The sequence below is a fragment of the Callorhinchus milii genome, unplaced genomic scaffold (assembly GCF_018977255.1).
Source record: "Callorhinchus milii isolate IMCB2004 unplaced genomic scaffold, IMCB_Cmil_1.0 Scaffold8, whole genome shotgun sequence".
NCBI classification, from domain to species: Eukaryota; Metazoa; Chordata; class Chondrichthyes; order Chimaeriformes; family Callorhinchidae; genus Callorhinchus; species Callorhinchus milii.
The window spans coordinates 17,178,431-17,205,466 of record NW_024704749.1 but is presented as its reverse complement, the minus strand read 5'-3'; the positions used below and the strand labels follow the sequence as shown (position 1 = coordinate 17,205,466).

The following is a 27,036-nucleotide window of genomic DNA, read 5'->3' as shown; positions in this document are numbered from 1 at the left end:
AACAAATCACATTTGTGGAACGCCTTTCACGTCGGGAGGACGTCCTAAAGCACTGGTCCTACAGGATTTGGACCCGAGCTGGGGGTGGGGGGGGTGGGATCGAGAGGGCTGGAGGGTAAGGAAGGGTAGGTAAGGGTAGGAGGGTGACCAAAGGTGAGGTCAAAGAGGAGAGTCTTGAGACGGGCCTTTCAAGGAGGGAGCAAAGCAACAGTAGTAAGTGCATAAGTGGAACATCGCAAATGTCAATGGGAATATTGCATCGTTCTATAGCATTTAAACCTGTTAAGAGGGAGTTTTCTGACTCAATCCCAATGTAGGATCAACTCAACACAATTCTATAGATGCTGAAAAGTAGTGTGTCCACATTTGTGGGGAATATGGAGTCTTTAGAGAGTTTTGGCTTAAAACATGGTTAACAATACCCTAATAATACAGCACATGGAAGATATTATATATCTCAAACCTCTCACACAAGGCACGGTTATTAAACTTTGGGTTTCCTTTCAATGAAAAATGCTGGCTGGCAAGCTGAAATATTGCAATTTTCTCCACGTAATTTTTAAAAAAAAAATTGGGTTCAATGGCACATGGATCACATTATAAATTCCAAGTGCTGCTCATCAGCTCTGTGGTTTTCAAACCCTTGGCTGATAATAGCAGATTGAAGCTGGTAATTATAGTTGCTATGGTGAAATGTCAGTAATTATTTAGTGTGAAATATGAATTTTATTCTGGGATCTGGAGTTATTTAAATCCTTTTTTTTTAAGTATTGTTAAACTGCATAATCCAATATCAAGATTTGAATGCAATTGTTACCCACAGTACAGCGGTGTCTTGATGTCTGCCAAAGCGGAGGGAATCTCCTTGGTGGGAGGTTCACCCGCAAAATATACAGTCACTACACTTTAACGGTATGTTCTGTGAAGCCCTTTGAGACGTCCGACTGATATGTGCTTCTGACGTCTGAGTGATTGATGTAACAAATGACGAATCAGGCGAGGAAATATATCAGCATGTCACTTCTTGTCACTCCAAGAAGTCTGGGTGTGTTTTACCTACGATGCCCTGACATTAGTAGTCAAGGGACCGTGCATTATTAATAGCCACTTTCAACGTCGGCAAAGGAGTCAAACATACAGAAGATCCCCAAAAATTGAAGGTAGTTAATAACAGAAAAGAAAAAAAAAAATGGTTTTGCAAAGCACATTGCAATTTTAAAGGATCTTCTTAAACAAACTTCCACCAGAGTTCACAGACTACACTCAGTTGAGATCAATTTGATTTTCATTCAACATCTCGGTAATGATTTTCTTTCATATCTTCATTCCTTGTGATCTGGACAAGCAGTGGGAAACCTTGCCAAGCAGTGCTTTCAATGGCAAGCTGGAATAACCTCAGTTTTTGCTGGAATAATTGGTCTTCGGGCCATTAACTTAAAATCTAAGACTGCAGAAATGTTGAAAACACTTGACTTTTTGAAGGACTGCAGAAAACTAGGTACAAAATAATTTTTGCTAAAATTCTGCTCAATCTTAACCTTTAGAGAGTGAGGGTCAAAACTACGAGAAATTTCAGGGTTGATATTCCTTCTGGCCTGGAATCAATACGTAAAAAAAAAAACATATTACTCGATGGGAATTTTAATGACATTTTGGAACAATTATCAACAGATGTCCAAAATCAGGCGTTTCACTAAGAGCTTCTGTGGCGTCGCCATCAGCCAACAACAAAAAAAAAAGTTGAACGATCCTACGTTTACATGGTTAGACTTTTACGGTTTGAAACAATGCCCCTCACTATCTGAATGGATATTAACAGTTCATACCTCCTGACCTTTGGATCCTTTTATCCCTAGCTGTCCTGGCGATCCAGGGTTACCCTGCAAATGTGAAACAAAGAATTATCATCGACGCTGAAAGAATGTCCTGCATCTAGTGCAAGTCAGCGCTTTTTTTATTATTTTTTTTTTAACAACATAGACGTTTGTTCTCCATCTGGAATCGATCATTCAAATGCTTCTCATCCAGACAGATCTTTACCCACTGAACAATCACACGAGAAACACAATACCAGCAGTTTGCGAAGTCGAATTAAGAAATAACGGCATTCAGACAAAATGAAACTGGAAACTTAAAGGGAGGACTTATGCAAGTTATGCAATTCACCTATTTTATTAAGCGTTGTTTTTTTTTTAATCTGCACTTACTGGTGAACCTTGCTGGCCAGGTTTCCCTCTCTCACCATCTAAACCTTCCTGACCCTGTAAGGAGAATATAAGTCAATGGATGTTATCGATGCCAAAGCACACAAAGTGTATAATCATTTAGGTACTGGCGGATGAAACATCAAGTCATTCCACATCTCCGTTTGCTGTACACCGCGTCTATGTACCCACCACACTTCTAGTTGTTAACGCCTACAAATAACTGTGGCTTTTACTGAAATAATACAGCTCAGTTTCTCTAATCTAGCAGCATCTTGCAATAATCCCCTCTGCAGTAAATGGCTGCTTGATAAATCATGGGTATTGATACAGCTCCCAGTACAGTACAGTATGTTTTTTTGGCAAGTTTTTACCATGCAGTTTAACTGCAGGGCACATGTTTAAAGCCTACTGTGAAACCAGTGTAAAAACATATGTACGTGGAGCTGACTCAGGTGATCTTGATGAACGTTTTTACGGATACACTTCTCTTGTCGTGTGGGAATGTCCACAAAAAGCACAAACAATTTGTTGGCGTTAATCCGCCACAATCCTGTTCATTGAGAGGGGGGGGGCGTTAATCGGAAAATGGAGCTCATATTTACATGGCGTGTTAATATTTGTGAAAAAAGTGACTCTTAAATGACAAATGAGTCCCTCTCCACTTCAAGACCAAACCACATCGGCACATCATGATGGAAACGTTCAATGGTTTGTTGGGAGGACAAACCAATAGCTGATGTAACATCTTCCATCTTGAGCGGTCCCACTATAGCTGTGGCTATGACTGTACTCCACATAGACCGCAGCTGAATGTTAAAAAAAGAATATTAAACCAGCGTTTGTCAAGGTGTCAAACGACCCACTACTGACTATTCTCCTTGAAGGGAGGTAAGTTGGATTTCCTTGGGAGTTGAGTTGGCATACGCTTGGCAATGGAATGCCAGAATCGAGACAACCCTGTGTGGAATTGGAGGGGCAGATTCTTAGCTCCTGTACACCTACGAGCCAACGCCCTAACAGATTAGGAACAGAGTGCTTAATCCGTTCCATTCCAGAAAGCAACATTTCCATGTGTCGGCGGCAGATACCCGTGTGTGGATCTTTGTCTGGTTTGGTCACTCTTAAGCACTGCGATGGGTTTCTGTGTGCGTAGCCCGACAACCAGCTGACCAAAAAAATAAATATAACTTGTTCACGAGTAGTGTCACCAGAGTTTATATAAGATTTTCTCTGGAAGTTGGTGGCTTATGGTGAGATATAGGAAATTACGAATAGGATGCCATTCAATGCCTCACACCAACCATTCCATGGCCAATGTACCAGAACATCCCTAATCCTACTTCTCTACCATATCCTTTTATATCTTCAGTCCCGAAATACCCATCCATCTCACTCGGTTTTGTTCTCTGCTTAACCTGGGGATATTCAAGTCATCCTTAGTGTCTAACCTCCCCCTCCCCTGAAAAGAATCTGATGTTTCTATTTATTGCACCAAATATCCTTCCTAATTTAGTACCAACGAGTCCTGTCAAAGAAGGCTGAGATGGATCTTAAAATGCAGTTTGAATTCAGACTGTACAGCTGACATTACCTTTAGAAGCCTTCCATTCCGTCAGTCTCAGCTTAATTGAAATTTAGCTCACAGAAATGATGAGGCATTTGCTCGCGCACTCTGCCACCTAGGCCTTAGCTGCTCTGCTGAGGATAATATTACACTGTTTTTTTTTTCCCCCCCAGGCAGTGAAATTTAGCTTTCTACCCGTTTCTCTTCTGATTTCACCGACCGTTTCCCCTGTAAAACTTTAACAGACGCAACGTGGGCAAACGTACAGAAGTAACTCATAAATCAGTGCTGTAGAATCACACACTCCACCGTAGCCCGTACAGGAGGAGGGTGAACTACGAACACATTTCGCTTCCTGCGTGGAGGGTGGTATGTAAGCGCAAGTTGTTGTTGTGGTTCCTCAAACCCACGAGAGGTCGCACTGAAGCAGAAAGGCTTTTAATGGTAAAATGGAGGAGGCGGAAGCTGGGAGAAGAGAAATATCAATAGCGACAACATGCAATATATTATATAGCGTCCCAGAGCGCATAAAATATCAAAGGCTTACGGAATAACCGGGGTCCCCAGAATCGCCTCTGTCTCCTCGGACTCCAACAACGCCCTACAAAACAACACGCACTTTTTTGGTCGGTCATAATCTTCTAGTTCATAAAAAGATTTATTCACTGTTAGCCGCCCGCTTCATTTTGGTCTTTGTCCCGTTTTAGTTTTGACAACGTAAGCTTCTGCAGAAGATCGAGTGGCCAGCTTTTACAGTTAGAGACAGTTTATGTGTGTGTTTTTTTTTAAAAAAGTTATCTGTAATCAGCAAAAATATTTTCCAAAGACTCTTACTCTGTCTCCAGGTGGCCCAGAAGGACCTTCCACCATCCCGTCATCTCCATGTTCACCCTGGAAAGCAAAACATGCCGTGAGTAAAATCTTTAGCACATCGTGGAAATCAGCTCCGACAGAGAGGATCAAACACGGATGGCAGTAATTAGTAACCAGATCATAGGCATCATGATAGAAAAGCGAAGCAAATAGAAACCAACGCTCTTAAATGATTGATTTAATATGAACTGCACGACTACCATGGATTATTACCAGACACTAATGTGAGGAAAGGAACTTTGATCCAGTACATAAGAACTTAAGAAATGCTAGACGGATAAACACCAAGATCCATCTAGTTTGCCTTCCACCTTCCTGGTGGTCGTGTACACATATGTCCCGAACTCCCTATGCGCCATATCCCATTTTATTACCTCCTACTTAATGTTACCAGTACTTAACGTTCAATGCTGATGTTGGTGTCGATAAATTTCTCTGAAAGAAATGATGTGATAAAGAGCAGTAATTGTTTTGCAAGAATAAAACCAAAAAAGCAGTAACATTCGGATTTCAGCTTATACCGTTTAAGAGCCTGTTATTCTCGACCTGCAGCCCAAGTACCTGACTGCAGTCCTGGATATTTCAGCAAAAGAATTATATGAATTGTTATTTCAGGTCTCTTCGTGAGAAGTCAGTTAGCGTTGGCTGAGTCATCTCGAATCTTGGTAAGGATGGAGCAACCGGTGGGGTGGAAAGGGGTGGGGGTGGAATCCAGTGTATTTTACACACACCTTACGTTTAAACACGGAGGGTTTTCGTGTACCAGATTAATCTGTCCTGAATTGATGAGGAAGGGTGAAACGTGACAAAATACATCTGTTTGTTATCTGAGAGGCTATGATCACAGGGCTACTCTGACACTCCACAACCCAGTGAAGTTTGGTACCTGCAATACCTTTATTGGATCACTAGGATTGTTCGCTGGTGCACGAATAAGGAATAAAAAAAAATGAGTGTTTTATATATTTTTTCAGACGACGATAAAAACGTGTTGACAAATGTGCCTTAAAATTCTTTTGAAGTCAGAGTCGGAACAGCAGATAGAATCAAACAATATGTTTTTCCAGTGAAATAAGATCTTCTTTACTAGCGGTTGTGCAGACAGCAGTTTAGGTTTCCCTGTTGTATGATTTGGCAGCTATTACTCTCTTCAGAATTGTTAGAAAAATCAGGGGAAATTGTTTTGCTGTCCTGTGACTCCAGTTGGAACCGAACCTGCCTTTAATTGGAGACAATGCCGGGTTGAGACAGCACTGAGTCGTAGCACAAAGATCCGCTTTCAAAGTAAGATCTGGAAAATTAATTTGATTTTAAATCAACTCCCCAAAACCTCCTGAATAGCATAACAACTGGAAAATGGCTGTAAGTGAACGTGGGAGCGATTTAAGAAAACGAAATTTTCCACTTCCTGAAACGGCCAACACTCAGTCCTTAGCACAAGCCACAAAAGCTGAGGAAAAAAAAAACTTAAAAAGGCTATAGTAGCTTCAGCCACTCGGCCCCCGCTCTCCGGAACTCCATCCCGCAGACCCTCTGCCTCACTCCCTCTCTCGCCACCTTCAAGTCTCAAGACCCTCCTCTTGGACCGTGCCTTCGTTCACCCTCCATCTCCCACTGCCCTCCGCCCCTCCCTGATCCCGACTCCCAGCTCGAGTCCGAAACATACAACTGTAATGTTGTTGCTGCTGCTCTTTCAAAGAATCACAGAACATTTAGAAGACCAGAACCCTATCTACTCTAACGATAGTATCCTGTTCCTTACTCGCTCCCTTCAAAAGATATTTTTTATCGGATAATTGGGCTTCCACGAATACAGTGATTTACGGGAACTGACCCTGATACAGTTTATGCACAAAAGAACAAAATACTGCAGATGCTGAAATCCTAAAATGAAACAAAAACAGGAGTCGCTGGGAACACCCGGCAGGTCGGGCAGCATCTATGGAGAGAGGGAAGTGAGTTAACCTTTCAGGTCGATGGCCTTTCGTCAGAACGCTAGTTTATGCACACTTGCTCGCTCCGGTTGTTTGCCGAGGCCAGAGCTTGGGCAAGCTACCATACTATTTGTAGGCTGGATGTCAAAGTGGTTTGCACCAAGGGAGATTCTCCCACTCAGCTCACATGTGTGCAGCTCAGAAAATGCTCAACGAGAACAGTCTCTTTGGCGAATAAAGGGCAGAAGAATCCATAATCATGGGTAATAGTCACTGAAAAGTCTGCTTTGTAATCAGAACTTGCAATTCTGCCCATTAACTTTGTGAAAGATCTGTAGCAGTGGGTAGTAAAACAGGGAGCAAATAATAATAATAATAATCCTTGCATTTGATATAGCGCTTTTCACGTCGGGAGGACGTCCCAAAGCGCTTCACAGAACACACTGTAAAGTGAATTGACTGTATATTTGTGGGCGAACGCGGCAGCCAATTGCGCACAGCAATGTCCCACAAACAGTCGTAGATTGAAAATTACCAATTTTATTATTGTTTTTGGTTTTGGAGGGATTATTATCAGGCGTGTGGAGTAAGGAAACTTGCCCAAGGTTTCGCCCTCTGCCTGGAATTGAACTCAGGTCTCTCACTTGCAAAGCGAGTGCTCTAACCACTGAGCTACAGGACTCCACAAATGTTAATCCAATCAGACATATCGGGGAAATTCTTACATTAAAATGAACGGCTTCTTTTACATCTAAACAATAAGGAAATCCCTTTATAAAAACACATGGCAAACATCACTATTTTAGAGATTTGGGTATGGTTTCGATAATATCTGCCCGATAATCCCCCATATAAAATGGGTCATTCACTTCGTGGCTGTTTGTGGGTCATTGCTGTGCTTACATTGGCTGTCGCAGTCACGTACAAAATTCACGATTGCTACACTTCACGTTAATTCCCGTGAAGTGCTTTGAAACGCGTTCCCTGAGGTGAAAGGCGCTCTTCTAAATGCAAGGAATATTTTTTTATTATTATTATTATTATTATTATACGCAGCCTACAAAATCTCAGAAGGAAATTCAAAGAGAGAGTATGCTTTCCGGTGGTGTGGCTTAAGGTCGGTGCAGTAGCACCAGTGCATAAGCACCACAGAGTAAAGCGATACAATATAAAATCACATTGGTCTAGTGCTTTCCACATCGGGAAGACGTCCCATAGAGAAATGTGCTATCTCCATCTCTGTCACTGATCTCAGCCTTGCAGGAGAATGCTTAGTGCAGACCAAGTCTCCCCACGGGCCGAGGAAATCAGATAGAGAATCTTCCCACCAGGCTGCTATTTTTGGTGTGTTTGCCTGGTAGCAGACTGCGCAGCCTAACTTCTCAACTACAGGAAGCACGAACCAAATCACTGAACAGTTCTGAGACGCTGCATCCGCCCCATCATACTTTGCACATCTTGGCCAGCGTTCCTACTTGTCTCGAGCGCAAAACAGTAGAACTGCTATCCAGCGCAGATCGCGCAGGTTCGACCGTTAATTTAGTTCACTTCTTTGCGTTGTAACGAATGCATCCACTCACTTCCAGACGTAGGTAACTGCAGACCGGCTGACGAACGTGCACAGAATTAGGAGTTGGTAACGTAAGTGGAAGAGTTTGTGTCAGGACGACTTAATTGGGCATAACGAGCAAGAATACACTTTACACCCTCAGGCAAGTGTCAGCTTGAGGACCGATAGGTTCAGGTCACTTACTGCAACTCAATTATTTTTTTTAAAAAAGGTAGTTGGCTGGAGCACCAGGTTTAGCCTCAGGGAGTGTTCTGAAGCCTCTCCACATTCAGCTCCACCATTTTGGTTAGTTTAATTTCTGCCAAAATGGTGATTACTCTACAGTCTTAATTTAGTTAATAACTGTTTGTGGGACGCTGCTGTGCGCAATTGGCTGCCGCATTTCGTCCACAAATATACAGTCAATTCACTTCACAACATATTCTGTGAAGCGCTTTGAGACGTCTAGAAGACGTGATAAGATATCAAATACAAGGATTATTATATTATTATTATTTTTACTATGAATTACACCTAACTCAAATGTAATTCTTAAATCCAGAGCACTATACCTTTTCACCTTTGGGGCCAAGTGGTCCCTTTGGTCCTGGTGGGCCTTTATGTCCCTGTAAAAGAGAAACAAATAGTTTTAAGTTTTGAAATATCCACCAAACTGAAGGCAATGTTTAGTAAAGCAAAGCTGGCTGTACAGTATTCAAAGCACCACCTCGGTGTTAAATCCTGCTAAAGCCGGCACAAGGAAGCTACACAACGTTTACTCGAAAATACACATATTTCTGTTCTCCACAGCCACTGTGTTACGTCACTGTCTGTTGTTATAGAGTTGTTGTGCCATCAGTGTGCTTATTGAGTGGTATTAAATAATAATAATAATCATAATCCTTGCATTTGATATAGCGCCTCATCACGTCTTCGAGACGCCTCAAAGCACTTCACAGGATAGACTGTATACTATGTTAAAAGTATGCAACTGTAATAAAGTTGGGACATCACACCTCTATTCAAATGATGCATCTCATGGTTTTGCACCATCAGTCACCTCTCTCATGTTCAGCAGTGATACAACACACGTTTATTTTGTGACATAAAAGTGCATCGTCTCATTATTGCTGTGGGCAGTCGGCTGCCGCGTTTCGCCCACAAAATACACAGTCACCACACTTTACGGTATATCCTGTGAAGCGCTTTGGGACGTCTCAGTGACGTGATAAGGCGCCATATCAAATGCAAGGATTATTTCTCATTGTGAATCATTCTGATGCAGCTGTGCTATTTCACTGTGATGAAGCTATAAAGTCACGGTTGGAGATGACTGATAAGGTGAGATATGTTTATGTGATAAAAAGAGACTTAACAGGTACGATGCATTCTGTTGGGGTAATAAAGGCACCATGTCACTTGCATCACCCACCACAAAGATGCGACGATAATAAATACCTTTCGGGACTAAAACTGCATTGTGTTATTGCGCCGTAGAATGGGTTAAAAAGTTTACAGGTTGGATGACAGTTTTTGCTTTCAGTCTGTAAATACTTAACACCTATAAACCGGAAACGATTGCACAAGACATAACTACCCTTACTGTGACCTCGTTAATTCTGTTCTGCAGTTCAAAACAAATAATTCACAGACAGCTTCTGTCTTTCCGCCTCAATGAGCTTATCAAATTTTATGAAGAACACAAGTGGAGATCAATTCAATCTCCCTTTTCGCTGACAGCTGCTTTGTCCATTTCTCAGTACTCTATCCATCATAAATTAAAATGTCATTCAGCTACTAAGAGGGTAAAGAAAAACACGTGCTGGAAAGGCAAAATTTTGGCATCTCGAAGTGCACAAAGCAATAAACAGCTCCTGTATATTGAGTAACTGGCAAGCTCTTTGGGTTGAGGCATTTAATCAGCATTCAGGAGCTATGAATTATCTCGAGCAGTTGGGATCAGCAACACTCACTGCTATTGTTCCACTTAAAATCTGGGAATAAAAACCACGGGATTTTTTTTCCCCCCCAAAAAAGTATTTGTGGATGTAGTGGCAAGTTACAGCCACTGGAGGGTTCTGCAAGACCATTCCAATCACTTAACGGTTTAAAAAATAAGTAAAAACTCTGCCGTTTTGTTTATTCTGCCTCGTCTTACCGGACCGTACAGCTCGTTTTGATTATCTTTTAGCTTTGGTCACTGCGGAGTGCATTCACAGTTTTTTTTTTCTCTCTCATCAGGCTGACACCATACAATTGTAAACATAGTCAATTCACTTTACACTATAAAGTTCTGTGAAGCGCTTTTAGACGTTTTGACGGTATGACAATGCCCTGTATCAAATGCAAAGATTATTATATTACTATATTATTGTATTATAATTATATTACTATATTATTATATTACTATATTATTATTATCATCACTATATTGTTATTATATTATTACTATATTATATTATTATAATAGTATTATATTACTATATTAGAATATTATTATTATATTACAATATTAGAATATTATTATTATCCAATGAAATCATGACATGGGCATTTCCTGTCAGGGCAGACACGCACTTGGCACTCTGACTGGTGCAAAACAGAGGGTTTTGCACCATTCCTAAAATAATTCAGACACGAGCTCCAAATGATTAGCTGTTCTTCCCCCCCCCGAGCAAAGCCTGAGTCACATTCTTCGTTTGATATTCTGGTTCTCAAGGGAACAAAACGCAGAATATTCTCCGAACGCAATGGCAACTGGAAGGATGGCCAAACCTGCTTCCGAACCGTATTTAACCGGTTTATCGGAATTTTCTTTCAGATGTATCGAAGGGGAAATTTCAAGCGAAGATCGCATCAGACGCAGCAATAAGCTGTAGGTTCCAATCGCGGTCTCCATCAAATTAGGGGATTTAAATCTTAAACAATTTGGGCGCTTTAAGTGACTCTGGCGCAAGGAAAGGGGGGAAAAAAAACGGCTTCCTGTTTACAACGTGCTGTTGGAAGGTGTGCGTGTGTGCTGGATGTTCTGGGTGTGGTTTTAACGCTTCCTTACTGTTCAGACGCGCACACGAAGGATGGTTACACGGGTTCCAGCAAAATCGGCACAACTTCAGGCGAGAAGAGCGACTCACAGTAAGCGATCGTTTGCCGTAAAATGCCAAATTCACTCGCTGGGTTTAATCCCGGATTCGATAAACGCTTATCTTGGTTTACGTTACAATACGGTGCAGAAATCACTCCGCACAATTATTTTCAGACCTGGTCAGCAGCTCAGGTCTGAGATGCGATCTCAGAATGATATCTCCCAGACCTGCACGCTTGCCTGAGATAGCTGGTTGCCTGGTCACTGTGTGTGTTGACCTCTCCTCACTTACCTGATACCCTATTAGTCCCACTTCACCCTGAGCTCCCATTCGGCCAGGAGGACCCTGTCAAGGAGAAATCATCTTATTAGAGAAAATTGAACAAACAAATGCCTGATCGAAGCAGATGGCATCTTTACAAATTCAACATTCATTTATTCGGCGTGTGCTTTGTTGAGACGTTGTCTTGAAACATTTAATCATTCCTCTTTTGCCATCCAAGCCTGGGCTTGCGATATCCGAATGTTCAAGCTTTAAACGTGCTGCAAGTTGGGAAATACAACTCACTTGCATCAATCATGTTGCATAACATTTCGTGAACACTGGACATAGTAACCAAGAAAGTGATGCAGCGGAGCTGTGTAAAATGCTCTGTTCAGCGTAAGACACAGAGCTATGTATGTAATACGCACTGCTCAATACAGGGCTGTGTGTGCAATGCCCTGTTCAGTATATGGACACTGTATACAAACCAATTTATTACATGGCCACCATTGTTATGCACCTTTTAGATGACATCTAAAAGAGGAAGTAATATAGGCAAAGTACTTAACTGTGGAAATATTTTACCCAGTGCTTTTACGATTTAAACTTTTAAATTTTTTTTAAAAAAGAAATAACCAATTGATTGTGTTTTAACGTATTAAATCAGGTTATAATTAAATAGCTACACACCATCGGTCCTCGGGTTCCTCGAGATCCCTTGGGCCCCTGTGTTCCCTCGGGTCCTTGCTCTCCTGTGGGTCCTGTCTCCCCCAGATATCCCAAATGGCCTTTGGCACCCTGTAGTGCAAGAGACAGAAAAGTGTTATTTAGGATGTAGTTTGTTTCGCCCACAAAATGTATGGTCAATTCACTTAACAGCATATTCTGTGAAGCGCTTTGAGACGCCTCGAAGACGTGATAAGGCGCTATATCGAATGCGAGGATTATTACCAGTCACTAAAAGATGTTTTGTGACTTTTAACACATTACGAAAAACAACTGGACTGAATATAAAAGAGGTGCCTACCTCTAAAAATCTAAGTATTACAGTCCAGGCCTCTAAGAACGGCAAACTCCCCATGGAATTACTAATTCGTCCTCTTTCCCCTCTCAGCACAAAAAANTTGTTCCCTGTTCAGCATCACCACACGTACTATAGAAGCTACTTCTCCCACCGCCACCTAACTTTCCTTTCAACCTTCCCATTTTGCGGTTGCACTATTTGATAAATTCAGAGTATCTTTTGGCTCCTTGTCGTGATCGCCCATATTCATCTCAACGTATTCATACAATAAGTACTCATTTCTTTACCGTTGACACAACAATAGCACTTTCGGAAGTAATTCTGCTCCGTCACTGATGGTGCAATTCCTTTTGGGGCATGTGTGGATCAACCATGAGTTTCGTTCCCTTCGATATTCCTCGTGGGGAAGAACTGAATTGGTATCCAGATGTGGAGTTTTCCAGTTTGTTTGTGGATCCATTCCAAGGTCAATGGTGAAGTTACAGTCTAATAAGATTCAGTTTTGTAGGTGAGAGGTCTTAATGTGTTACCTTGTAACTGTTTATGAGGAAGACTATAATACTCGTGGAGTTTTGCCAAGAGTATCCAAACCAGACAGAGTTCCATATACGCCTACCTCCGACACAGCGATTTTCCTTTGGCTGGAAAGGAATGTGCATTTTCTCTCCAGAAAAATACAACCACTTTGCTTAATTCCAGGGACTACGAGGCGCAGGTTGGCAGGAGCCAAGGTTTGGGCAGCGCAGAATGTACATTCCGGTAGTGCTGGAGTTTAATCGGCTAAAACTGCATCGCTTGCCTTTGCGAATACTCTCGAGACAAGTTCCCTGCTTCTTGCCTGGATCGGACCACCCTACCTGTTAGGGCCCTGTCTCTAAAAGTCCTACTGATAATGGAGGTTGGCTAGTGTGTCATTAACGATGCCTTGGAGTAATGCAGACCTGCTCAGCTCAGGAACCGGATTATTGAAACTGCCACATGGGGTATGATCTGTTCGTCCCCAAGGAGATTACCCCCCACCCCACACGCACACAGGAGGATAATCACCAGTTGGTCATTCAACATCCAAGTGCAGGTCTGAGCCCTCATTACGTGCAGATCCCTGACTGTCCAGCACCTTGAGACATCCTCCTGATGTTGAAAGGCCCTATACAAATGTAATTTGTTGTCGTTGTCGTTGGATACCAGGTCCGAGAACGTCTTATGAGCTTCTTGGTAAGTAGTACAGTTCAACATGGAATGTATGAAATAATAGCCTCGATGCCTTTAGCCATACACATTGAGCTTGTGGTTCCACCAGCTGGAAGTACTAAACATCAGCAGCAGCTGTTGGCCTCTCGGCAAACCAACCGAAGCAGATACCAAGCCCTGGACATATGAGCATTTGTTTCCAAACACAGACTTGAGTTATTGCCTTCCAGTAGCCACAGTGTCGGGCCTTAAGAGTTTCCTCATCAGCTATTGAACACTATCTGCCTTCAGAGTGGTGGGAGGACTTATACAACTGCATTTCTATAGCACCTTTCATGTAGGAAAACCTCTGGACAGTCTTACAACAGTGCGGTGGATACTGAGCAGGAGAGGAGAGGGCTGAAGCAGGTGACAGTAGGCATGGCTGAAACAGTATGCTTTATGATGATATGAAGTGCTGTAGGGGCTGATGGGATTTGTAGGTAAGGACCTTGAAATCGATCTGCTGAGAGACAGGGAGACAGTGGAGTCTGCCAAGGAATGGGGTGCAGAGCAGAGTTTGGTGCAGAAAAGGATGTGGGCGGAGGTTTGGATGAGTTGAAGTCCTTGAATGATAAAACTGAAGCCGATTCCGCTTCCGGGAAAGTAAGTGACAGGTCATTGCAGACCGGAGCCCTTCCTCCCTGCAGCTGCTTCCCCCCACATTTAACTCCCAATCCGTCTCGTCGCTTGGATCTGCACTCCATAGATGGGCTGCAGGAAATCCTTTTGTTTCATGCCGATGAGCTTTCTGTATAAACCATGAGGGCGAATTGTTTGGACGTGTCTTGTATACCGCAAACTTAACCTGCATTGGGACTTTGCTGTCTTTGAAAAGAATTGGCATTGGGAATGATCGGAGTGGCCTTTGCCTCTTCTCCGTGTGGTTCGGAAGGCCCGGGTGCAAGCCGAGTTAGCTGAATGGCCCGTTTCCGTACGGTATCATTCATTGGAATTGTATGACAAAATGGCCTTATGGGCTAAAACAAGATGACATTTAGGGCCTGTTGCAAAATAGCCAGCGGAGAAGATCAATCTGATAAAACAGACAGAAGGAAAAATATACAGAAAGATTCTAGGAAGAATACTAAAGATCTAAATACAAGATAACTGAGGAGACAACCAGAGAGAGAGAGACCGATGCAAACACAATAGGCAATGGACAGATGCACTACTTTGGTTCTATTCAAACAAGAAGGCATTGACTAACCTTTCTGCCAGGATTTCCCCTTTCCCCAGGCTTCCCCGGTTTTCCTTCAGGTCCCTAGACAGGAATAGCAACAATGATGAAGAGACATTGGACACAGCTTGTATAACAATCACTGATCCACTTGAAAGTCTGGGTTGCAGGCTACCACTGCTTAATTCTTGTTGGTGGTCAAGCAGCAGTTAGAACAATGTAAAAAGTACATTCTTATACGGTTTGTATTCTGCCGGGTTTTCCCTCCTGCTGAGAAAGCAGCTTACAGTCTGTAGAACATCTTGGACTGTAGAAGAACTTGTGAAAGTTGTCCCCAATGAAGTACGTTTACTGAATGTGTACGTTGGCTTGGGTGTTGAACTCCCCAGCTATAAGATGGAAATCATCTTTTAACTTTCTTGAGACACCGGCTTTTCCCCAATTGATGTCAAAGCAGACCTGTTACATTTCTCAAAACTTAAATGTTTGAATTAAAACAAGTCCCTTTAAAATGAGTATCGTGATCATGCTGAAAATCAATTATTTTGATTCCTAGATTTTTACATATTTTTTATCCATCATTTGAAATCTTAATCCTCTCCAATCGAGCGGGATTTGTATTGTTTCCTGTTAAACAAAACACTCCTCTGTTATTATAGTCTCAAACCACCGTTTCCAAACTTCATGTCTCTTGTTAGTCATACAAAACCCTATTGGGTTTCGTTGAATTTAGATGGAATGGATATGGACTGTGGTGAGCAAATTCATCAGAAAAAGCAACGAGGGAGGAGAAAAAAAAAGAAATGTCCTCTTCCGAGGGTAGAAGGTAAAAATTGAATGGTGGGAATGAATTAATGTTCTGGCTACTTTTGCTTGTTTATTTGTTATAAAAGAATAACTGCAAAACCTTCCCAGAGATTGAGGGGTAGGGTGTAATCCATGATAGGATATGATTTGCATGGTCTATGAAAAGGAATGTGCTTATAATGGCCTGAACGACCGTTTTAGTTTCATAGTTTGTTCCGATTATAAAATAGAGGCAGATTAGAGAAAAACAATGGAAGGGTTTTACATATCAAATGTTGACAGTAACTGCATGAGGCAGACAGACAGACTAAATGGAACACACAGAGGAAAGCTTCAATATGGACTGGCAAAAATCCATCTTGCTCTTTCTCTCAACAAAAAAACATATTTTTTTTTATTCCATACTTGCAGGGTATTCCTAATCGCACTTTTCTTTGTTGTTGGAAAATTTGAAGGACTGAATTGACTTTTGTGTGAAATAAATGGATATTTCCTTTGCCTTGAGAACTATCGAGATGAATGCTGATTGATGGCAGCTCGGGACATCAACTGTAACACTGCAGAAATCTGCTGCCAGGTAATTACTCATTGGATTTAACGTGGATTGGAATGATATTATTGACCCAGATGGAATTTTATAACCATGTAATTATAGAAAAACAAAGTTGTGAACTTGTTTTTTTTTAAAAAAACTCTCAAACTAACCAAAAGTGCAGAAACTACGAATTTGAGCAATGGGGGTTCTCTGCAATGTAGTCTGGCAGGAGGTGGGGTGGGGGGGGGGGGGGGGAGTATAAATACTGGGTAACCCAAGGAGGTTGGATGACATTGTACACTGACTTCCTGCAGACTGGATACTGGAAATACTTCTCAGATACAGGAGCGAGGGCCAAGAAGAGATCTGTTGGGGCAAAACCTCTACGCAAAGGTTTTGCCGAGACTATATTTAGGTTACCATTAATATTTTCCTTTGTGTGCAATCAATAACATTTCACATCTGTCTGGGATTTTGTGAATAAAGAACATATGCAACTGAGGTTGTGCAGACTGAATAAAGTATAAAAATGTCATAAAATGTCAAATATAGCTCACAGAGTTTCATTGCGCTTAGTGCTACAGAGATTTTCCTTAAACACGAAGATGCGTTTGGTGAAATGGTTCTCAGGGGTCTGCAAAGAGTGTTACTTTTAAGAAAATATAGGGAACAGTAAATGAAACCAGTTACTCTTCAAACCACAGTTCTATTGGGTACTCGAGCCAGATTGAAAACAAGTTTCAGCAAAATCTGGGGACAAATAAATGCCTGGAGGCTGCTGCTGTACTTGTAAAAATACTTTTTTCATTTAAAAATAACCTTTGGTTCGGGAATTGTCCATGAGGCTTTAATAGATTGAAAACAAAGCAAGGAAACAAATTAGGAAAAGATGACATCACTTTGAGTTTATTTGTTGTTTTGGAAAGCATTAGTAAAGAGACAATCTGATTAAAGCCTGCTTTCTCGTAAAACTAACAAGCCCAGCGGATTTACGATAACGTGCTTCAAATAATGTTTTTGTAAAAAAAATCACAGCTTTCCTGTTTTATCTCGTCAGAAACGACAGGCCTCTTGCTCGTCTCCTTAAGACAACGGAGGTTAGACGCTGGTTGGTCTGGGCTACAGATTTCTCTACGGTTGGCATCAATATTGTTTGACTGCAGTCATTCTCAGCACAGGATAGGTTTGCCCCTCATACCTTACGGCTGCCTGGGGTCCAGCTGAAACCCAGGTAGTTAGCAGTCGTGGAGCCTGAATCTCGGTCAAGGCTGAAATCTGAAATTCCGTCACTGTGAATAGTCTAAGACACGACCTCCGGACCTAATAGGTTCTGAGCAATTTGCTTTTTTCAGTTAGTAATCCCTGTGAGACCTCTCAGATCTCAATAGATTCATGTTCTGAGCTTCTATAAAGCATTTGACAACAATTCCGAGATTAAACAAACTACCACTTTGTTTTTTGTTGACGGGTTATAATCCTTGCTTTGGGATCAAACGGTGAGTGATGGTTCTATTCCCTGCAAGAACACTTTGTGTAAGATTTTCCGCCAACTGGACTTGAAGTAAAACAATCTAATTTATACCGTTCGATCAATCAAAATTGGTGGTGCCTAATTTAATCAACTGGGAGATTTAGGGGTGACATTGCACTGATTTAGAATTTTTCCGTAACTTATTTGTTGTGGGAAATCCATTAGAAACAAGTAATCAAACGAATTTCTGCCGCCTTCTGCCTTTGAAGGAAACACATCTGTTTCATTTGGTTTGTTGACGGTTTAGGGGATTTGTTTTTAAAAATATAAAGTGTTTCTCTCACTTTTCTTTCACGAGCCAACGCCATTCACAGCCCACAGCACAGGTGAACAATCTGTTCTCTCGCCTCTGCCAACAATAATCTGATACTGGCCAATGGAAGATGGCTCGAGGAAATATTCACTACTGTATTACATCTCCTTCCTTGATTCTGGGAGATGTCTGTACACTGTAGATGAGAAGCCAACGTGTAAATGTTTAGCGACACAACTTGCTATCATTCCTAGTGCTTCTTGGCACGGTTTGTGAGAGAGTCAACACACACCACACCTGCTTCAATGACATACTTTGATCATTATTTTTCTTTTAAAATTGTTTCCAAAACACTCTTCTGATCTTTTATTATACAATTGCTTTCCTGTTTTTGGTTTGTTCTTTGCTGCTTTTGTCACCCGCTTCAATAATTTGATTTCTTTCTCATTTTATTTTTTAAAAAAAACGTGATATTTAATATTCTTTTACTTGAAATTCCACACTTGTTGCACACTTTAGAGTAACTTTAAGAGAGTAACTGTAATCTGAACCGCAGAGACTAAGTAAAGGTTGCTTGCCTGACAGCAGTGATTAAGAAGGCAGTGAGCAGTGATGTTAGATACAGTTGTTTTGCTTTCCATCTGCGTAACTTAAGCTGTAAATTCGACTTAATCACACGATTTAAAAATCACGGTTGAGGGAGATGTCAATAGCATTTCAATTGGTGTCGTAAACCATGACAAATCACAGAGAGTGATTTGCAATCCTCATTTCAATCCTGATATGAAATGACAGCCTTGAAATCGCTCCTGTGAAAAATATGATTTCAATGATCAGGCTTTGGATCTGGGGCTTGGCAGCAGGTGTCTTGTTGGACGCCAATAACTAATGTACTTTTTTAACAAGCGAGGATGTTGACAATAGAGGAATACTGGTTGATGGGACCGCTGCAAGTCGTTTACCCAGGCAATAACGCAAAGCGTAGAATATATTAAAAATTTAAAAATAACCCGATTTATGTTCTCTTCAGATCGTCGCTTTAGTTCATTAAGGTTCCGTTTTCGTGTTGTGCTGTTACATTTCCCTCAGCAAGCCTTCCATACTGCATCCTACGCACGGATTATTAGTGTCATAGAAACATGCAGAAAACAGGAACAGGAGGAGGCCATTCAGCCCATCGAGCCTGTACCACCAGTTTAGTAGATCTTGACAGTTCTGTTTAATCTCATTGTCTCACTTTTCACCTGTATCCCTCTATTACCTAAAAATAAGGAGCTATACAAGTGTAATTTGGTATTGGATTCTATCTGTCCATCTCGCTATTAAACATCCCTATCGAGTTTGCCTGCACAGGTTTCCAAGGAGAAGCGTTACAGACCTTCACAACTTTCTACACCACAGAAATGTTTCCTGACCTCGGGCTGTAACGGTTTGGACTTGAATGTTAACGCTGTGCCTCCTTCAAATGGGTGCTTGGCAAATGGGAAGTTCAGTCCACGACCTTACAATGGACCAAAGGCTTCAAATCAGGAAGATTTACGGGCCCAAGAGTCCATTACCTACGCTGCGTTCAGCTTATGACCGTTTGTCAAACGAACTGGACCCCAGCGCATTTACCACCTCTCGCGTTCTCACGTACTTACTTATAAAAAGGTGCAATGCTACATTTGAAGAGCTTTGCTTCCACTGAAACCAATTGTGAAACAAAGCTCGATTGTTTTCGGACTCCAGTGATTCATTGCTAGCACACTTCATCAAAGACCAGTGTTGCATGCGAAACAAGACATAAATATTGTATAATGCTGTGATAATATCACACAGAGACTGATGTGTATGTTACAGCAAGAGGCGGATTATTAAATAGACCTGGATGAGCCGCTAGGAGATTTCCTGCTTCTCAACATCTACAGGAAGTGGAGTTTGCCAAAACCTGGAGTGATTTATGCAAACTCAGGCCAACATGAACTCCCATTAAGAACAAACTAATTCCAGATTTCATTGGCCTGATTCCCAACTTGAAATTTGATGGAAACAGTTAAACGGACAGTCCAACACGACGGAACACTCAGCAGTGAAAACAAATAGAGCAATTAAAATCAAGACCCGTCTTGCTAGATAGACCGCAACGCAGTCGAATCACACCTAAGTTATTCCCATCCTGATGAGCCAAACCTGCATGAAGGCTTTCCTAACAAACGATTCCAGACTGAAGTACCTATCTGCAAGTCTCCCAAACTCTGCCTGACTGAGCATGAGGTTCATCAGGTTTGCTTCAATCTGCATGCTTTCCAGCACCTTGGGATGTCCTCCTGACGTGAAAGGTGCTGCACAAATATAATTTGTTGTTTCAAATTATTCGATCAGGATAAAAACGGCAAAAGGCTTTGAGGCAGTGTATTGATAGGCTCAGCCTTTGACCACTTTCTTACGTTCCCTCTGTATCTTTAACCACTTTAAATCTTAACACACAGATATTTTAGCATTCCAATTACATTGTCATCCTTCCAAGTGGTACATATGCTTTCCAATAATTTGCTCTTTATTCTCTTTCCCTTGCTAATATTCAGAATTATTTGGTAATGTTCATCCTTGTGATTTGATCCCCTTTAAAGGAGGAAATCCAGGCCCCAAATTCTAAATTATTCTGTGCCAGAGAGGATTTGTAAACTGAAACCCGTAATAAAAGAATTATTTTTTTTTCTTAATAAAACAAAGATGGATTTGTATCTTTTTATTAAAAATCGTGAAACCCCACATGTTTAGATTTTAGGTTTGCAGTTTTTGCAAATATTATAACATGGTCTCTTAATGTGACTGGCTTGAAGATGCTTTTTATTTGCCAATTCCCTCAGAGAAAATAAAGCTACATGCACTTCTGTTGTAGTATGCATGATTGTGCCATCAAGACAATTTAATTGTGTTCTACTATGCAAATTCATTGAAGTGAGCTAAGTATTCCGTTTGGTAAGTCTAAACAGATTTATAGGATTGTAATTCCTAATTTTAAAAGTATAATTAAATTTGCACATACTCAAATGCATACTCTGGGGTCCCCAAGCCTCGTCTCTCGCCAACTTGTGCCTAATACTTAGGTAAGCAGAGTGCGTCCCTTCGGGACGAAAGTACGCACACCACCCCAGACAAATAGAGGCTTGCAAGCGGAGATGATGTGAAATGTGCAACTCTATTAATGGATATTCTTGAGCATGCCAATGGTTTTCTACGTGTGTCAGTCTCCTGGCCCGTTTAAAAAAAAAACTGCATTACATATTCACAAGGGGACATTTATCTGAATTATCGAAACGAGCAGAGCAGCTCACATGAACAGGTTGGATCCGCGGACTAAAATAACCTCCAGAATGTTTGGAGCCCCAAAGGAGCGCAGGCTGCAGATTGTATAAAAATATTACATGTTTCCAAACAGTTACCGTACCGATATCAATATTTTTTACTACGGATTTCCAAACATTAGTGCCTGGTTTTGTAGTTTTGGGTACATTTTGGAAAAGGTTTGAGCTCCAGAAAACAAGCCTTGGCTCAGATTACCTGGCTGTCTGGGGCCTGCTCCCTTTCTATACCGACTGTACAACGTTATAAAATACTGGAGTCAAACCATCTCCAGATGTTGGGCACTTTGTTCCTGAATTTGTTACCCAACAACTTCCTAAACCTACAAGTATTACTGGAAAGACATTGGAAACGGAATGCAGCATTTAATCATAACTTCCAAATTATTATAGTATATTGTGGTATTGACTTTTAATGAAGGAATTCATCTAATCGTCTGTAGAATTCCTGAACTATTTTACATTTATATCCGAAAGCAGATAAAGATGGCAACAAGCCACACACGTGCCCTTTGAGAATATCAAACCAGACGTTTAGAAAACACTATTGAAACACTGTGACATGGTCCATTTCTGCTAAATAAATTGTGAGATTGCCTGAATGGAATTATCAGGAGTATTGCTGAACAGTGACTCAGATTCAAAAGACAGCATGAATAATCATTAGATGCGTTTCTGTGGCACGCTCTGAAACACAGAGAAATATGACTTAAAAGATCTAAGTGCTTTAACAGTGACATTTGTCTGTATTTATGGCCTTTCGGATTGCTGCTGGCTGATTTTGTAGACAAGGGAGTGGGTGACTCCACATAATTCTCCAATTGTCAGTACACCGACTAACCTTGTCACCATTTCCTTAAAATGGGATTGTTATACTATAAACTTTCACTTCCATTGGGGAACAGTACAAGTCAGACCTCCATACCTTAGACAGATGAAAGCAAATCACAGACCAAATTTCTAGGTTTCCCCAAAGATGTCAATATATCGACACATGTTAAGCCAATTCAGTTAAAGCTTATTCCGACCTCTTTCGATGGCTCTCATTATTCAATAATAACAATGATCGTCCTTGCATTGGATACAGCGCCGTATCAGGTCTTCGAGACGCCTCAAAGTGCTTCACAGGATATACTGTGAAGCGGAGAGTGACTGTGTGTATTGTGGGTGAAACTGCCACTGCAAGGGCTGACTTCCCCTTGCGGTTAGGCGCACAATCTCCTTTGGATATCGCAATGAATCCCAGAAACCCACCTCGTGTGAAATTAAGGAGGTTGTTCTGCTTTGCTCCACCACTGCCCTTGTCATTCCATGTCAGATTTCAAAAACCATGGGAGCAATTATCGGAGCAAAATCCCATTAAAAAATAGCAATGTGTTTCTGGGTGTTTAACTATAACTTTATAGTTATAGTTCCAAGCGTAATTTTAGAGGGATTTTTTCATTGCGTTTCTTTTCCGTTATTATATATCCTGTGAAGTGTTTTGAAATGGCTCTCAACGACGTGTTAAAGTGCTCTGCCAAATGCAAGGGCTATTATTATTTGTCCTCATCGAGTGAGAGATGGCATTTTCTCTTTATCTGCCTCATGTCAGTGTCAAATGCTCTCAGACCAGGTACAACATGCACCGGTACTGTTTTTGGTTGTTCAAAATAATTCCAGAATACCATCAATCTTGTCATAGCTGTTGCTTTCTCATCACAGTATCAACCTTATGACCTTAGCCAGCTTCCTGCTGGGAGAGATCAATTAGCAAGGTTACTGATAAGCCTTCGCGAGTCTGAGAAAAATAACTGGTACTTACTCGAACCCCTGAGATCCCTGGTCCTCCTGGTGGTCCTTCTTTTCCTTTCAATCCTTCAAGCCCCTTCTCTCCTTGATCTCCTTCTGGCCCTGCATCTCCCTTGTCTCCCTGATATGAACACAGGTAAGAGGATGGTTAGTGTGCAATCGTGGTTTCATCCACAAAATCCACAGTCACTGCACTTTACAGTATATTCTGTGAAGCTCTTTGAGACATCTTGACGACGTGATAAGGCGCTGTATCAAGGATACTATTATTACATCCCCCAGCATGAGGCTAATCAAGAGGATACAAAGTAATAATAATAATAATAATTCTTGCATTTCATATAGCGCTTTTCACCTTGGGAGGACGTCCCAAAGCGCTTCACAGAACACACTGTAAAGTGAATTGACTGTATATATTTGTGGGCGAACGCGGCAGCCAATTGCGCACAGCAATGTCCCACGAACAGTCGTAGATTGAAAATGACCAATTTATTATTGTTTTTGGTTTTGGAGTAATAGGATAAACGTGTTAAAGAGCAATAAATACGAAAATGAGAGGGACCTCAACTGCATGAAATCGTGAGAAGTGCAATGATGAAAGACGGTATGGATTTATAAACAGCAGGTCCTAAAAGTATTCAGTCACTTTTAAGCCGTTATCAACAAGAACAGCACTGGAATGTATCTCAAGCATGTTTGATTAACTGTGGGAACAAGTTATTTTAACCCTCTATAAATTACTGATAAGGCCATATTTGGACAACTGTGCAGTTTTTGGCAGAGTAGAGAAGGGCAACAGAGTTAAAATGCTATGCAGAGCTCACGTAATTACACTTGGCTTTACTGGAGAAAGGAAGATTGAATGTGGGACACGATACATGTCTTTGAAACACAGCGAAGGCATGGAAAAGGCAAATGTAAGTACAGCAGGTTATTTGACTTCAGCTATAATTATGAAACACAAGGACTTAAGTACAAACAGTGTCAAACCAGACCGGATACCAGAACAATATTTCCACCCAGTAGTTAGCAAGAAAAAGTCAATGTTATGCTGATTAACTCTTTTAAGTGGATGTGGTTAAGAATGAGACTGAAGAAGATATTAATGGTCACATATGGAATCTGATCTGTCTGTTCTCCAGGAGCCTTTAGAAATGGCAACTGTGCTTAAAACTGGCAAGTAGTCAGTTTTAAACCATGTGGATGTAATGTCAGAAAGATATCCTTGAATTTCACTGGAATTATTTCAGACGACCATTAAGAAATTTCGCTTTGATTTTACATTTGTGACTATTTTATCTGCGGCTATTCAAGAATAATCCTTGCATTTGCTTTATCACGTCGTTGTGATGTCTCAATGCGCTTCACAGTAAAGTGAATTGACTGCATATTTTGTGGGAGACTACTCTGAAGCAATCACTAAAATAGAACCTTGACGCTAGTGATTTATGATTGCATTTTTAGCTGTCACTGTATGAAAAATCCGATTGTCTATCAATCAAAAGCAGTTGTGTATCCTTTACTCCTCTGTAGTAAACGCAGCCATGTACTTTTTTCTTCCTATCTCAATGTGCCAAATCCAGTTGGTTGATGTGTTCAGGATGTAATGCAGGCATCCCTTCCATGACAATCATACTAAAGTTGGAGCTTAAATCAGATAATATCTGTTAGTATTCCAGCCAAAAGGGTATCACAAAAGACTATGGAATTGGGATTGGAGTAGTTAGCTCCAGTGGAGGAGTTGGCATCAACACAGGCTCGATGGGATAAAGTGCCTCCTTCTGTGCTGTGTTTTCTTTGATTCTATAACTCCAGCCATGGAAAGTGGAAAATTTCTCTCATGCTTTTTTCCAGGGCTCTATGATTTAATTCATACAGTGATGGGTTTCTTCAAATCCAGTTTGTCGGCTGTTACGCACTGAATAACTCTCAGTTGAACAGTATTGTAATTTTACGCAAAACTGGTCTATTGGGATATTACAGAATATCCTGCAAGTTTCAGCAATAATTACCATTGTAGCCCTTTAACTGTTTATTGGTGCTATCCTGTGAGCAAGAATACCCTCTAACTAGTAGAGGCACAAACACTCATTTTCTGTAACCATAATTTATACTCATTATTATACATATCTAATCCGGGGCAGTAAACAGTAGTTTTAAAAAGAAAACAGTGAATCATTCTGAAAGTTCTTATGGAGAAATATCTGGGTGAAAATCCTCTGAGTGTTAAAACCTGCATAAAGGACATTTAGTTAGTTGCTATGTGGCAGTATTTTAATAATATTGCATTAATACTGAGCAAGCCCATCGTGATAGCATTGAATCGAAAGCTCAAGCAGCAGACGTTGAAGACAACATCAGCGAAGTCTAGTAAAGGGAGAGATTAAGACGACATTCGAGGAAGCAATCTTGTTGTAAAGGGCTGACTTTGGTCCTAAACAGATCTTGTATATGGATCAGTTGGTACATGTTTCTTCTGTTCTGTCCATTTTAGTGTATATTTTTCCTGGATATGAGGACTGTGCAGCAGTGCCATGAGGCAGAGCACATGGTCTCTGCATGGTCCACGTTACCTGAGAAGTCATGTTTAAATGCTTCCTTTGCAAACGGCCTGAGAACTGTAGAAGTCCTGAATATGAATAATTCCCTATTTTCTGAGGATACAGTCTGTCTAGATGTATCGAGTGGAATCCTTTTTCGATTCAGATCTGATACGGGATTATATGCGGGCGCTGGAATCATTATATCAATAATCACAAATAATACATTATAATCTTAAATTTTCTGCCCGAAATTTCGAAGGGGAGGAATGCGAAATCTTTTACAGCGTCTTGGGACATCCTCCCGACATGAAAGGCACGATGTACATGTAATTTGTTGTTGTTGTTTTGTTACCGTCAACGCTGTGTGTCATCGTTGAATACGATCCCTGCAGCATAGCGGTCTAACACTGATCGCTTTGGTTACCATCAATCTTCACACAAGTTGTGGCGTTACGGTGTCTTCCCTGATTGTATTCAATTCAGATATGCCAGATAGTATCTCCAGTTTAATATCTGTTTCAGCTTAAAAAAGGTGGGCGTGTGTTCGAATCAAAGCAGCTCCATCTTTTAAGTTCTTACCTTGAGTCCATCAATTCCAGAAGGTCCGTCATCACCCACCAGCCCAGTCTCTCCCTATGAGAAAAGAAATTCATTGTGTTGTTTTTCATGCAGCATCAGCCACATCTCGAGTTTGTTGTTAAATGCCTGTGTACTTGTGTGTGGTTCTGATCATTTAAAGTATAGAATACAGGAGGAATTATATATATATGTATATATATGTGTGTGTTACAGATGTGGGCAGAGGTGGTAAATCAAATTCAACATAGATACGTGTTGAATACATTTTGGAAAAGAAACACAAGCGTAACCCCCAAATGGTAAAATATTCTTAAAGAAATGGAGAAACAGAGGGATCTCGGGTGTCGCTTCGCGGATCTTTGAAACAAAAAATGCATTTACAGTGGAGATACAAAAATAAAGAGGCGATATTGAATTTGGTGAGCGAGAGCATTTTGTGTGTGTTGGAGACACCCATTCTAGAAAGGACATCAGAGCCATTGAGAGGGATTGCAGCAGAGATTCACTGGATAATACCGGCAATGAAGAAAAGTTTCGACAAATGGGATTGCAGAGATAATACTTTCAAAACCTCCTGGCGTCCTATGTCTTCCAACATCTTATTATTTATCTAATCGATGACGGCGATAGTTCAAGCTAATGGGTTGTTTTAACAGCCCCGCCTTTCTAGAGAGGTAAGGCCTGAGCTCACGTGACTGTAGGGCTGTTACTGTCTCTATAAACCTCATTGTGGAATTTG

General features: G+C 41.1%; 1 protein-coding gene across 2 annotated transcripts in view; it reads right to left on the bottom strand.

Moving 5' to 3' along the window:
* The window catches only part of col27a1b (collagen, type XXVII, alpha 1b), a 167,294-nt gene that overhangs the window by 17,371 nt on the left and 122,887 nt on the right, over positions 1-27,036 (bottom strand). For both annotated transcript variants that reach the window (XM_042337353.1, XM_042337354.1), the window contains exons 36-45: positions 26,298-26,351; positions 23,189-23,296; positions 14,942-14,995; positions 12,168-12,275; positions 11,505-11,558; positions 8,700-8,753; positions 4,606-4,662; positions 4,319-4,372; positions 2,208-2,261; positions 1,827-1,880 (exon numbers count right to left, since the gene is read on the bottom strand). In XM_042337353.1, the coding sequence (XP_042193287.1) occupies positions 1,827-1,880; positions 2,208-2,261; positions 4,319-4,372; positions 4,606-4,662; positions 8,700-8,753; positions 11,505-11,558; positions 12,168-12,275; positions 14,942-14,995; positions 23,189-23,296; positions 26,298-26,351 (651 nt within the window). The remainder of the gene's footprint in view (positions 1-1,826; positions 1,881-2,207; positions 2,262-4,318; positions 4,373-4,605; positions 4,663-8,699; positions 8,754-11,504; positions 11,559-12,167; positions 12,276-14,941; positions 14,996-23,188; positions 23,297-26,297; positions 26,352-27,036) is intronic.